The 15214-nt window shown below is 40.8% G+C and overlaps 1 protein-coding gene across 2 annotated transcripts in view; it reads right to left on the bottom strand.

Moving 5' to 3' along the window:
- The window catches only part of PMS1 (PMS1 homolog 1, mismatch repair system component), a 131234-nt gene that overhangs the window by 105729 nt on the left and 10291 nt on the right, over nt 1-15214 (bottom strand). For both annotated transcript variants that reach the window (XM_033946607.1, XM_033946608.1), the window contains exons 3-5: nt 12318-12500; nt 2463-2565; nt 419-582 (exon numbers count right to left, since the gene is read on the bottom strand). In XM_033946607.1, the coding sequence (XP_033802498.1) occupies nt 419-582; nt 2463-2565; nt 12318-12500 (450 nt within the window). The remainder of the gene's footprint in view (nt 1-418; nt 583-2462; nt 2566-12317; nt 12501-15214) is intronic.

Below are 15214 nucleotides of genomic sequence, written 5' to 3'. Positions count from 1 at the left end.
TGTAATATAAATTTTGTATTGTAACCACTGTGATGTGGAAGTCTATGGAAAACAAAATACCACATGTTGCCAATTAAGCTATAAATATTATAGAACTATACAGGTAGCCTTATCATTTCTTTATATGTAAAGAAACTGTGGAACTTGAATAGCAGAATTCAGTAGAGAGCAGCACTCCAGATACTGCCTCCTTTCACAAATCCTATGAATTGGAAAGTTAATGAATTGGTTTTTGCACTTATGGTTGTGGTCCTTTTGCAAAGCTGTTTACTGAAGAAGGAATATGGATAATTCTCAGACAAGATAACAATTGAAATAGTCAGGACCACAAATATAGGGGATTACAGCCTTCGTTTTCAACATTTCAGGGATATGAACAAAGTTATTCTACATACTTGTGCAAAAAGAAGGTAATTACCTTGTTATGTGTAAAAATGATCCTTAAATTTGGTTTTATTATTCCATAAGCCATCAGCAAATCCTGGACTCTCTTGATCTCCTCCTTACATTTTTTTGTCGTTGAATAAAACTGCTTTCTTACGGGTAGATTCTTGAAAAGCTTATGCACCGTAACAGTGGTACCTGTGAACAGAATACAATAGCCTGTGTAAAATTTGCATAGCCAATAATGGATAGAGTAGCAAATAAATCCCTGTTCATGGATAGGAAGCTTCATCACTTGCTGCTTTTGAACTGATGCTCGATGGTGTACATTTCTAAATGTAGAATCAGAACTTATATATACCTAGATACTGGTAGAGAGAAATTTTCTAAATGGATCTAGTTGTCTAACCATGGAATTAGGTGGCTAGATCCCTTGGTAGGAATATCAAGTTTATTATGGATTTGGTATTCTCTATGCAGGTAAACTGGGAAAATCTCTTCTCTTCAAAAGAACAGGTCTCTGGAATGACCTTACTATCCCATTGAGGAACCTGGGCTCTCTCCAAATATTCCGCAAGCAACTGAAAACTTGGCTCTTCTCTAACATGTAATTCTATTTTCCCCCTTACTCTTCCATTCTATATATAAGCTCATGTAAACCTTTTCCTTTCTCTTCTTATATTTAAAGTTCTTGTAAACCGTGCCGAGCTCCACTTCTGGGGAGAGGATGCGGTATATAAACTTAAGGTTTAGTTTAGTTTAGATTAATCGCTTATTCAAAATTCTAAGCGATGTACAAAACAGTAAAATAGTAAATGACAAGTATCGAGGGGAAACAAACCAGATAAATACGACTGACTTGACAAAACATATGATACAAAAGGAAAAAATAGGGAAAGAAATACAAGTTAATGATAGTAAATAAGAAGAGCAAGGGAAAAAACAATAGGAAAGGGGAAAGCAGTGAGCTTGTATTGGGAGTTTGTTTTTTTTACTAGTTTTTGTTTCAGATTACGTGGCTTTCAGAAGTCCAGCATAGGTGGAACTTTACATAAAATAGCCAAATCTAGCAGATTTAGATTTAACCACTCTAAATAAAGGTGTTCCTTGGGGAGACATGCAAATTGATCAGGGAAAAAAATAATGCATGTCTATTGAACATTTCCACAGATACACGCAGATTCCCTCATGCACCCCCCACTTGCAGAAACAACAGGGAAAGAATGAGTGGGTACTTTTGTATCCATCCATCATTGATGAATTCCAAAGAGAAATACCTAGGTTGTTTTCCTTTTAAGTATTTGCTACAAGTAGATATATACAAAAGAACCTGAACACTTTCCTTTGAGATGGCTTCATGAAACTTGCTCCCAAAGGAAGAAAGGGGATAAGACTTGTATACCACCTTTTTTGTGGTTATACATTTAGAGTGGTTTACATATATAAAAGTACTTATTTTTGTATCTGGGGAAATGGAGGATTAAGTGACTTGCCCAGGGTCACAAGGAGCAGCACTGGGATTCAATCCCACAACCTCAGGGTGCTGAGGCAGCAGCTCTACCACTAGACTACTCCTCACTTAAGAGGAGTCTTTACGGCAGAGACAGATCAGAGTGAGTACTCCGTTCCTGCAGCACACCAGAAAAATGGACAAAGACATATCTGTGGTAACATGTGCAAGTTCTTTTGTATTCAAGCTGTAAAGACTCTTCACTACCAGCATGTTTCAAGAATAAGCTACATTTATTTATTTTATTTTTTACATGAAATTTTATTGAAAATTTTTGTCAAAATACAAAAAGAAACCAAGACAAAAACTTTTACAACAATATGGATGGAGGAATAGAATATAAGAGGTTGATATCAAAAATATCATAAGTATGTTCTTATGTTCTTAAACTCCTATCCATTCAGTACAAACATTATATGAACAATAAACGTTTCTTGGGGAATTCATTTCAATTTGCACCCATTCAAAACTTTAAGGTCCTGTTTAAGACAGATACCTTGGAAAAGCAATGCAACAGAATACCACCTTGGCAAAAATCATTACATTATTTGCAATGAGCATACCTTACCTTGCCCAAGATGAGAAGGCTTTTGGGAAGTAACATGGCCATAACTATCCAAAACATACTGGGTGCTAAAATCATCATCAGCGGTTTTTGTTGTGACAGAGACCTGGAAAGAAATATTTTCTAAAATTAAGAATCAGTTTCTGAAGTTGAAATAGAATTGCAAACTTTGAAGCTGCCTGAAAACTACATGTGCCTCATGCATCAATTCAGTCTACTGCAACAATTTTTGTAGTCACTCAAATGCAGTTCCTCAATTATAAAAGATCTACAGCCATTACTCCAGGAGGGTGAATTACTAGAAGAAATTTTCCCAGTTCCACCTATGCTGGACTTCTGAAAGCCACGTAATCTGAAACAAAAACTAGTAAAAAAAAAACAAACTCCTAATACAGGATCATAAAGAAGAAAAAAGCACATGTCCCTGCAATTTAACAACCTGCAAACTATGCCAACACATTTCACAGGACCCCAGAGTCACTCACATGGGAAAACCATTCAGCATAAGAAGATCCTTCACATGCTCATCTTCTAATGTGGTATATATCATTTAATGCAAAAAGTGTAAAGAAGGGCACCATATTGGAGAAACATGCCAGATGCTAAAGACTAGGATCAATCTACACCAGGGGTGCCCACACTTTTTGGGCTTGCGAGCTACTTTTAAAATGACTAAGTCAAAATGATCTACCAACAATAAAATTTAAAAAACAAAACCAAAAACACAAAGAACACTGTACACAGAGAAAATGTTAATTATCATTTATATTCCAGGAGTTTTTCCAAGAGGTCAAGGCAGATGACTCTATGCAATTTCTCCTCAGTAACAACTATATAAAAATAGACAAATAAACCCCCCTCCATTTTTACTAAACCGCGATAGCAGTTTTTAGCACAGGGAGCTGCGCTGAATGCCCTGCGCTGCTCTCAAACCTCATAGGCTCCCTGCGTTAGAAACTGCTATTGCAGTTTAGTAAAAGGGGGCCATAGTGCAAAATATAGGCAGCAGATATAAATTCTCAAAATGGACACATTTTGATCACTAAATTGAAAATAAAATCATTTTTCCTATCTTTGTTGTCTGTTGATTTCATGAGTTTCTGGTTGTACTTTCTTCTGACTGCGCATCCAATATTTCTTCCCTTCTTTCAGCCTCCTATATGCTTCCTCTCCTCCAGACCTCATTCCCTCCCCCAACTTTTTCTTCCTCTCTCTCTGCCCCTCCCCTTTTTTCTTTCTCCCTGCCCCCTTTTTTCTTTCTGTATCCCTGCCCCCTTTCTTTCTATCTCCCTGCCCCTTCTTTCTCTCCGTCTCCCTGCCCCTTCTTTCTCTCCATGCCCCCTTTCTTTCTTTGTCTCCATGTCCCCCCTTTCTTTCTGTTTCCCTTCTTTCTTTCTGTCTCCCCTTTCTTTCCTTCCGTCTCCCTGCCCCCCTTCTTTCTGTCTCCCTGCCTGCCCCCCTTGTTCTAAACCTGTCCCCTTTCAATTTCTGCGAGTGACCCCTAGTGCTTGTGGCTCCCCACAGTTTGAAGAATCTGTCCTTATTCACTTTCTCTATGCCCTTTAGGATTTTGAAGGTTTCTATCATGTCCCCTCTAAGTCTCCTCTTCTCCAGGGAGAACAGCCCCAGCATTTTTAACCTGTCAGCGTATGAAAAATTTTCCATACCTTTTATCAGTTTAATCGCCCTCCTCTGCACTCCCTCGAGTACCACCATGTCCTTCTTGAGGTACGGCGACCAGTACTGAACACAGTACTCCAGGTGCAGGCGCACCATTGCGCGATACAGCAGCATGATGACTTCCTTCGTCCTGGTTGTGATACCCTTTTTGATGATGCCCAACATTCTGTTTGCTTTCTTTGAGGCTGTCGCACACTGCGCCGATGGTTTCAGTGATGTGTCGACCATCATCCCCAGGTCCCTTTCAAGGTTACTCACTCCTAGCAGTGTTCCCCCCATTTTGTAGCTGAACATCGGGTTCTTTTTCCCTATATGCATGACCTTGCATTTCTCTACGTTAAAACTCATTTGCCACTTTTTTGCCCAGTCTTTCAGTCTCGTTAGGTCCCTTTGCAGGTCTTCACAGTCTTCCGTGTTTCTAACCCTGCTGCAGAGTTTGGTGTCATCAGCAAATTTGATAACCTTACATTTTGTCCCCATCTCCAGATCATTAATAAATATATTGAACAGTAGAGGTCCCAGCACCGACCCCTGTGGAACTCCACTCGTGACCCATTGCCAGTCTAAGTACTGGCCCTTTACTCCAACCCTCTGTTTCCTGCCTGCCAACCAGTGTTTGATCCATCGGTAGATATCCCCTTGCACCCCGTGGTTCCACAGCTTTTTAAGTAGCCGTTCGTGAGGTACCTTGTCGAAGGCTTTTTGAAAGACTTTCTGCAGATCAATCTACTGGAGTTCGAACAACACAAAAACATTGAAATTCTAGCATGTCAGCTGTCTATTTCTACTCTAAAAACTTCTTTCACTTGCATTCTCTTTTATGTGACCCCCCCAATACTGGAACAACATAAATGACATTTTCCACAACTTCGTGTTTAAAAACTACTTTGCGTCTCCTAATTGCATACTAGGAGATTTAAACCTCCACCTAGAATTGAAAAACAACTTTGGTCACCAATCTACTCACCTTTCTGAAAATCTTAGATTACTTCTGACTACCCTTCAGTTCCATGTACGTAAAAGGCCACCATCTAGACCAGGGGTGCCAACACTTTTTTGGCTTGCGAGCTACTTTTAAAATGACCAAGTCAAAATGATCTACCAACAATAAAATTTTTAAAAACACAACGCACACTGTACACAGAGAAAATGTTAATTATAATTTATATTCAGGGTTTTTTTTCCCAAAGAGATCAAGGCAGATGACTTTAAAATATGCAATGTCACCTCAGTAACAACTATACAAAAATAGACAAATATACCCCCTCCCCTTTTACTAAACCACAATAGCAGTTTTTAGCACAGGGAGCTGCACTGAATGCCTCGCACTGCTCCCGACGCTCATAGGCTCCCTGCGCTGAAAACCGCTATTGCAGTTTAGAAAAAGGAGGCCAAAGTGCAAAATATAGACAGCAGATATAAATTCTCAAAATGGACACATTTTGATCACTAAATTGAAAATGAAATCATTTTTCCTACCTTTGTTGTCTGGTGATTTCAAGAGTCTCTGGTTACACTTCCTTCTGACTGTGCATCCAATAGTTCTTCCCTTCTTTCTGCCTCCTGCATATTACTTTCCTCCAGACCTCATTCCATTCCTCAACCAACCATTCCTCTTTGCCCCTCCATGAGTCCAACTTTTTCTTCCTCTTTCCCTGCCTGCCCCCTGCCACACTCCATTCCCTTCCCCAACTTTTTCTTCCTCTCTCCCTGCCCCCTCCCCTTTCTTTCTCTCTCTCCATACCCCTCCCCTTTCTCTCTCTCCCTGCCCCCTTTCTTTTTTTCTTTCTGTCTCTCTCCTTGCCCTCTTGCTTTCTTTCTTTCTTTCTCTCTCCCTGCCTCCCTCCCCCAAGCCACCTCTACCATTGTCAAATGCCCCAGCAAACACTTCCTCCTGTCTGCTCTTACTCTTATTTCCCAAATTATGCATTTTTCTCTCAGTTCCCTTGGACACATTTTGATCACTAAATTGAAAATGAAATCATTTTTCCTACCTTTGTTGTCTGGTGATTTCAAGAGTCTCTGGTTACACTTCCTTCTGACTGTGCATCCAATAGTTCTTCCCTTCTTTCTGCCTCCTGCATACTTACTTTCCTCCAGACCTCATTCCATTCCTCAACCAACCATTCCTCTTTGTCCCTCCATGAGTCCAACTTTTTCTTCCTCTTTCCCTGCCTGCCCCCTGCCACACTCCATTCCCTTCCCCAACTTTTTCTTTCTCTCTCTCCATACCCCTCCCCTTTCTCTCTCTCCCTGCCCCCTTTCTTTTTTTCTTTCTGTCTCTCTCCTTGCCCTCTTGCTTTCTTTCTTTCTTTCTTTCTCTCTCCCTGCCCCCTCCCCCAAGCCACCTCTACCATTGTCAAATGCCCCAGAAAACACTTCCTCCTGTCTGCTCTTACTCTTATTTCCCAAATTATGTATTTTTCTCTCAGTTCCCTTCACCCATTACAGCGCATGCTCCCTCTCTGAGTTCCTGTCACCCTTACAATCTATTTCTTCTCCAGTACCACAGCTCCACTCCAAGTTTCTGTCTCCATCAGTCTGTCACTCTTCCCTTTAGAACTTTCAGACACTTCTGGCTCTTCAAAGCAACAGTCTCTGTCCCAGCTATTAACCCTTTCAATTCACTTCATCCCTTCATAGTCCCCTTTATTCCTTCCCATGACTTCACTCCCAACCTGTGCTTCACTCCCAACCGTGCGCTGGGCCAACGAGCCTTCCCCCCCTCCCGATGTCAATTCTCATGTCGGAGAGGAAGTTCCGGGCCAGCCAGGCAGTGTTTGGCTAGCCCAGAACTTCCTCTCCGACATCAGAATTGATGTGTGGGGGGGAAGGCTTGTGGACCCAGCGCTTGTGCAGTGGATGCACTTACCTGGCTTTTGCGGTGTCGGGGAAGCAGGGAAAACGCAAAGGCAACATGAGTCTATCGCAGAGCCTGAGATGGGCCCCGCGATCGACTCGCATTGCCCTTGCGATCAACCTTTTTGGAACCCCTGATCTAGACCTTGTTGCCACTTCTTCCAAATACCCTTTTCAACCCTCTATATCCTCCTCAGAAGGCAATTGGCAACAGTCACTCTTGACAGACCATTACATATTCAAATTTAAGCTTAATAGGCTTAAATCCAAAATCAACAAAATCTTACCGCCTACCACAATCCTAACCAGAGGACCAATTGATGAGGCCACCTTCTGAACCAGCTATGACACCAAATTCGCTGACCATCCATCAGATGACTTCTACTCCAACTGGGATTCTTTCAATGAAATCACTTTAAATCACCTTGAACCCAAATGGCTCAAGCTCAAATGCCAGAGGAAATCAAACAAATGGTTTGACAAAGAGCTATATATACTCAAACGTCAAGTAAGATGCTTGGAATGTGCCTGGATCAAGAGAAAAGGATAAGACACTAAACTGAAATGGTAAGAGAAATCCAGAGAATATAAATTCCAACTGAACGAGAAACGCAAAAAAATATTACTCCTCTCAAATAAACCAGCACAACCTTGACTCAAAGGAACTATTCAGACTAGTTAACAACCTGACCGATGTCATACTTCTAACCAGCCCCTTCCACGACATCCCTCCCTCCTCCCGCTAACGCCCTCGCCTACCATTTTCAATCCAAAATACAAATCACAAGCGCCTCCCTCAACACAAACCATTCCATCAACCTCACTAACATACTGAATTCATGAATTCCCGCACCCTGTGCCGACATGATCTGGAGTTCCTTCACCAATCCAACATGGTCTCAATTTAACTTCCTATTAAAAATATACACCCAAGCATACTCTCACATTCACCCCTGCCCACCTGCTCTAATGTCTAAAGCCTCAGATAAGTTCCTGGCAGATCTATACTTCTGGCTAACAGACACAATAAACAAAGGAAAAGTCCCAGCTAAAAGAGGACGCATCATTATCAGACCCATCATAAAATACAAAAATAATACTATTTCTTAGCCTAACAATTACAGACCTATTGCACTAATCCCTCTTTTCATAAAACTGATGGAGGGACATGAAAATGAAGCCGACGGCACAGTGCGCAGCTGCCGCTAAGAGAGCGAATAGAATGCTAGGTATAATCAAGAAGGGTATTACAACCAGAACGAAAGAAGTTATCCTGCCGCTGTATCGGGCAATGGTGCGTCCACATCTTGAGTACTGCGTCCAGTATTGGTCACCGTACCTTAAGAAGGATATGGCGTTACTCGAGAGAGTTCAGAGGAGAGCGACACGACTGATTAAGGGGATGGAAAGCCTTTCATACGCTGAGAGATTGGAAAAACTGGGACTCTTTTCCCTGGAAAAGAGAAGATTAAGAGGGGATATGATAGAGACTTACAAGATCATGAAGGGCATAGAGAGAGTAGAGAGGGACAGATTCTTCAAACTTTCAGAAAATAAAAAAACAAGAGGACATTCGGAAAAGTTGAAAGGGGACAAATTCAAAACAAATGCTAGGAAGTTCTTCTTTACACAACGTGTGGTGGACACCTGGAATGCAATTCCAGAGGACGTTATAGGGCAGAGTACGGCACTGGGGTTTAAGAAAGGATTGGACAAATTCCTGCTGGAAAAGGGGATAGAGGGGTATAGATAGAAATTTACTACACAGGTCCTGGACCTGTTGGGCCGCCGTGTGAGCGGACTGCTGGGCGCGATGGACCTCAGGTCTGACCCAGCGGAGGCATTTCTTATGTTCTTATGTTCTTATGAGTAGTACAAATGAATCATTTGGAACACTTACAATTACTCCGACTCCCAATTAGGCTTCAGACGATCATTCAGTACTGAGACGGTTATTGCATTTCTTATCACTGATCTATATAACCTACTAAGCAAGAGTCTAAACATGCTCGTTCTCCAACTGGACCTCAGCAGAGCTTTCAACCTTGTGAATCACGACCTGCTGCTATCCTGCCTAGATGCCTACGAACTATCTGGAAATATACTGAACTGGTTCAAAGGTTTCCTGAAATCTCACAGCTACCAAGTCAAGATTGGGGACACACTATCTACGACATGGAATTGCGACTGTGGCGTCCCATAGGGCTCACTATTTTCACCCTTGCTCTTCAATGTTTACCTTGCTTCTCTAGGAGATGAACTCGGTTATCTAAACGTCTCCCATTACAGTTATGCTGATGATATTACAATCAGCCTCCCTGTCACACGCCCGACACCCATCCTCTCTAAAATAGAAAATTGGATGTCCCACTTCAAATTAAAACTGAACACTGAGGAAACAAAATTCTTTCTAGCCACAGCCTCTAACTGTTCAATAAACTCCATAATCCTAGGGGAACCATCTTTCCCATTTCACCCACAATCAGAATCCTGGGCATGCATCCAGATAGACAACTGTCCATGTCTGCCCAAATTAACCATGTCACACGCAAGATTCTGTACACTCTGGAAACTCAGATCCATCAGAAAATACTTTGACCAGGTGATTTTCAAACTCCTAGTCCAATCACTAGTCCTAAACATCATCTACTTAGCAGGACTATGCAAACACTTCCAGAAACTAAGCATTATTCAAAACACCGCTGTAAGGCTCATATTCAACTTGAAAAAATTAGATCATATAACACCTTTCTACCATAAACTTCATTGGCTGAAAATTGAGAACCGAGTACTCTTTAAACTCAGTTGTCTTCTATAAAGCTCTATACGTATATAACCCAACTATCTCACCAGTCAGTTCTTATTTTCCAGACCCAGATGATCCACTCTAGCCTCAATCATTCTTTGCCTTCCCCTCAATTAAAGGTCATACCCATAAGAGATTCATCATTAGATTCCTACCCTACCAAACAGCAACCAAAGACCCTGAATGGAGCCAACTGGTCCGATCTTCAACCTCTTACATGTACTTCAGAAAGCTCCTAAAAACGTTCCTCTTCTCCAAACAGGATAGCCCAGTTTAAATTGACTCTCTATTCCAAGTTGTTGCTCTAAGATTATGATCATTCTTATTTATTATTTATCACCCTCCTTATAAAGCCCCGCTTAACATCCCTCTATGTGTTCTATACAGTTTTAATATTCTCTCAATTTCTGTAGTTCACCGAGTCTCTTCAACCTTTTTCCTGTAAACAGCCTAGAACCAAAAGGCTTTCATGGTATATAAATAAAGATTTATATTATGTTATATGGCAGTACAATAGGGTTTTGGTGGACTCACTACCATAGATGTAGTAGTTAGAGTAGCTTATGGGCCTGGGTCCTTCTCTCTATGGCTCACTAGCCTACCCCCCAGACTACTTAAGCTACCTCTTTGCAATTCTACTCGGCTTTCCTATGCTCAGCTCCCTAGGCCACACCTCCTGTTAACTCCTTTTATATCAGAACTTATTCTCTGGGCCTTACAGAGATTATGTTCAAGTCTTCTAAGAGAAGAATAATAGGGCGGTGTACTAGCTTGCTCAGTTTGGGTAGAAATCTGTTTTAAGAGCTGTCTGCCTGCCTGTTGTTTTTTGTCATATCTTCAACAGAACTCAGCTGATTCTTATGAAATTTAATCTAATCTAATCTAATCTAAACCTTAAGTTTATATACCGCATCATCGTGTTGTTTCCTGAATGAAGTTGATGTAAAATGTAAATATTTCCCCACCGCATAACACTACTTTGTGAAAATGAATTGTTGCTTTGGGATAAGCACAGAAGCAGATGATAGTTTGCAAACAGTCTCTGTATCAAAATGGTTTTCACTTCAGAAAACCAAATTCTGATAAAGAACTTGGTACTGCTAAAAGGTTACAGCAGTCGATGACTGTTGAAAGAGTTCCCACAGAAGGGTTGGCACAAAAATGGTCTTGATGTGCTGCTATGCAAGATCCGAGCAACAGGTACTGTGGCTCATAAGCCAGGCAGAGGATGACTGTGCTCGATTCGCATACAAGAGCACATTGATGTACACGATCTTGAACTAAGCCAGGAGGATGTGCCACGAACACACCAAACAACTCGCCAAATAGCAAGAGAACCAGGAATAAGCCAAACAACTGTGGTTAGGAGAATTCATGACAATATGAAATTAAAGTGCCTTAAAAAGCATCGTGCAGCTTTTGATCAAGTGCCTGGAGCACAGCGTCGGCCTCTTCTGGTTCACAGATGAAAAGATAATTACAGTAGGTCTGCCGAATAACAGAATGATCGCATGTATGTGCCTTCAACAACAGTGAAGCGTGAGGTTAAAGCCAAACCGCCCAACCTTCAGCCAATCTGTCACAGTCTCAGTTGCAATCTTGAAACTCAGATTCTCATATATGTTCTTCATCGATCCTAGGGTTAAGATTAATGGTGCTTACTACCGGGACGTCCTCTTGACACAGAAGCTGTTGCCAGTGATCCATTACAAGTCAGGAGACTACCTTCCAATAAGACAATGTCCCAGCACATCGGGCAAAGGACACCGTAGAACTGCTACATCAGGAGACCCCGGACTTCATTGGTCCAGACCTCTGGCCTGCGAATTCACCAGACCTAGACCCAGATGACTACTGGATCTGGGGGCTGATAGAGGAACGTGCCTACCAGACAGTGATATCTGATGTCAAAGACCTTAAACAGCGACTCATCTCTGTTTGGGCTGAGCTGAAGCAGAGAATCTCTGACAAGTCTATACATCAGGGGCGGCCAAGCCTGAGCACATGCCTTCATGCAAAGGGAGTGCACTTCAAACATCTGCTTAAATGAAACATTACTTTTTGACTTTACATTTTTTTTTTTTTTTTTTGCAAGATATGCCATTTAACTTTTTGATGTGTTTTTATTTGGTTCATAATTCATTTTCACAAGGTAGTGTTGTGGTGTGGTGGGAAATATTGACATTTTACATCAACTTCATTCAGGCCACGACAAAGTAAATTTCATATGAATCAGCTCAGTTCCTTGGAAGATACAATTTTTTTCGGTTCACGATGTGGTGTGTGTGTGATAAAGTTATATAAAATATTACAGTACTAAGAGAAGGCAATAGTAATTGTGCAATTCTGTTACAGGTATTTAGGAGTATATTCAGCAAGGAAGGCCTGGAATGAAGCAGTACAGCAAATTTCAGCAGAAAAGAAATTATTATTTACACTCTCACATACATACATACATACACATCAATAGAAGAAAAATGGAACTATCATTTAGCTGAACAGCACCAGCTTACCTCTGCTATGCAGCAGATAGAACCTAAGGCTTCACCTCGGAAACCATATGTCTGGAGGCTCTGGAGGTCTTCATGGCTATTAATTTTAGAAGTATAGTGCTTTACTGCCATGACAGGCACATCTGCAGCTTTGATTCCATCACCATTGTCTCGCACTTCTATCTTATCAAATCCATAGTTTTCCTGAAACAAAAATCTATTAGAGTAACAAGCACCAGACAGTTGAAAGTGGGCAATTTTATTAAAGCCCCACCTTTCAAGTTCATAGGTACATGAGCTGCTTAGTGGATATTTGTTGCTACATGTTTTATTGCATTTAAATGTATTAGTTTTATAACTGCATTTGAATATTTATGTATTACATCACTTTAGTCTTTTTGGAGGTAATCTTATATTTTACACATGTGAAGTAGTTTTGCACATGGAAAATGGCTTATAAATCTGCAGGGTTATACACAGGCATGTACGTATAAGAAAAGCATGTGTATTTGCATGCAAATCATGCATACTTATTCCCAGAATATAATTTGAGCAGAGCTGCAATGTATGCATTTACACATTTAAAGAGTAATTTTATAGCCAGGATACCAAGACTGAAATTATAAAAGGGGGGTCTAAGTGTAATACAGCACAAATGCTCATAAAACTAGCTAAAGGGAAGCTGCAGATATTTAAACCTGCTTGGGGACAGGTATAAATATTTGCACATGTTTTATATAACAGACATGTAAAACACAACTCGGCTCATACTTGGCTCCAGAACACAACTAATCTGGGTCATGTAAACGTATGTGTGTTCTGGTCATCATCTATACTTTCACATGTGGGGTAGTATATTTTACACATATTACCATCTATATTCAGAAGTGTATTTACAAAATTATCCTCATAGTAGATGCATACATATAAACCGTGCAATGGAATTTGTATGCTAATGAGGATTATTGTAGGAGCCCTGGGTGAAATTTGGATTTACCTGCTAATTTTTTGCTTAAATCCTGCTAGACCAGGCCCCAGACAATTTGGTTATGCCCCCTAGTAAGAAGATGGAGGCAGAGCACTGACATCACCCCCGTTTGCTAGTGAAGTTGAGAAATATTACTCATTTTTACTGTTTGTGAGAGCTTTTAGCTAAATTTATTTTCTGTGGGACTTTGGCAGAGTTTAGGGGGGATTTTATTGTTAATTCAGCTAACAATGTTATTGCTTTGATTTAGATTATTTTTATTTCTATGTGTACTGTTGTAAACCTCAAAGAACCACAGATGTTGCAGGTTATAAAAGTTCTAAATACAAAAATAAAGGGTTGATATTGTCTGCTCTGAAGATGTAGAGATACCATCTGCTCTGAAGATGTAGAGTAATTTTCTCTCTGGTTACAGTTGGAACAATGCATCTATCCCTTCCAAACTAAACTCTTCTGCTGCTGAAGAACTGGGGAACTTTTGCATTGTGACAGAAGACCATTAGTTTTAGAGATAGTGTTCCCCCATTTCTTTGTAAACAGTTATAAGACATTTGTGAACAACACCCATTCCCCTGGATATAGTGAGTTCCTTCTCAGAAAATGTGCTTGAATATTCAAAGATCCTGAAATGTGAGCCACAGAAGCCATTAGTGCTTTCCGTCCACTGAATTAATAGGCGAGCCTCTACAGAAATCTGTGCTCTTCAAGTATTTCTGTGACACTGTACAATAAGAATGTGTTGGAAGACTATTAGAGCTCATCAGACAGCTCTGCCTTCCAGACAATTTATTGAACCGAAAGTTTCCATTTTGGTCCAAAGACCCTGACCATTGTGAAAGAAACAATAAGCTCCCAATCCTACCAGGATTGCATTTGTCACCACCACCACTATCAATTGTGTGGTCACCAACAGAGTTCCTTAAGAAGACTGCTTGACTGAAGCCACCATGACTTGCTGATCTTTGTCTGTGGGGTCCAGAAAAGACAAAAACTGTAATCCTGAGACTGGGGGATCAGCAAGACTGGCCCAGGGAACCATATCAAGAACTGCGACCATGGATTCCAGGATTTGGACCTAATCCCAAGTACAAGGATTCAACCTGCAGCAAGAGATATCTACATCTGAATTTTGTCCTTCCTGTGGTCCAGCAGAAATTCTCTGCCTTGCAGTGTTATCAAACACCCAAATACTCCAGACTTTGCAACAGTTGCAACTGGCTCTTGGAAATACCAATTACCCATTCTAGTGATTTATCACTCAAGAGGTGACACGTAAACTTTCTTGGAAGAACAAGGCTGTGATCAGCCAGTCTTCTAGACAGGGATAAACTCTGATTCCTTATTTCCTTCCTTAGGAAGGCTACTATGACTATCATGGTTTTGAAGAAAGTTCTGGGAGCCAAAGAGATACCAAACGGCATTGCCCAAATTAGAAAGTGACTTTACAGGACTGCAAACCTTAAGAAGATCTGATGAGGAGGTCAAATGGAAATTATGAAAATAAGCTTCCTCAAGATCTAGTGATGTGAAAAATTATCCTGGATGAACAGCTGCCATTACTGAGTGCAAGGTTTCCTTGCAGAAATGTTCAACTTGCAGAGACTTGTTTACCTGCTTGAACCCCCTTTCTTTGGAACCATAAAATAAATGAAATAACATCATATGCTCTATTCGCAAGGAGGAACTGGAAGAACCACTTCTAAATTTGTAAAGATTTGCTGAGTGGAAAGCACTCTGCTTTTCTTTTGTAAAGATTTGCTTAGGAATTCCACAAAAAAAATCATTGATTTGAGGGGAGAATTCTAACTTATAAACTTCTCTAATATCTACAACCCACTGGTCTAATGTAATCTTGGTCTACTCCTATGACTTGTTATCCTGTGGATGTTCCAACCCACCATGGCCCAAAGCAGAAACATAGAGGAGCTGT

This window comes from Geotrypetes seraphini, chromosome 5 (genome assembly GCF_902459505.1).
Source record: "Geotrypetes seraphini chromosome 5, aGeoSer1.1, whole genome shotgun sequence".
In the NCBI taxonomy this organism is placed as follows: domain Eukaryota; kingdom Metazoa; phylum Chordata; class Amphibia; order Gymnophiona; family Dermophiidae; genus Geotrypetes; species Geotrypetes seraphini.
The sequence above is the reverse complement of the archived record's forward strand: the minus strand, read 5'-3'. Positions and strand labels throughout refer to the sequence as shown.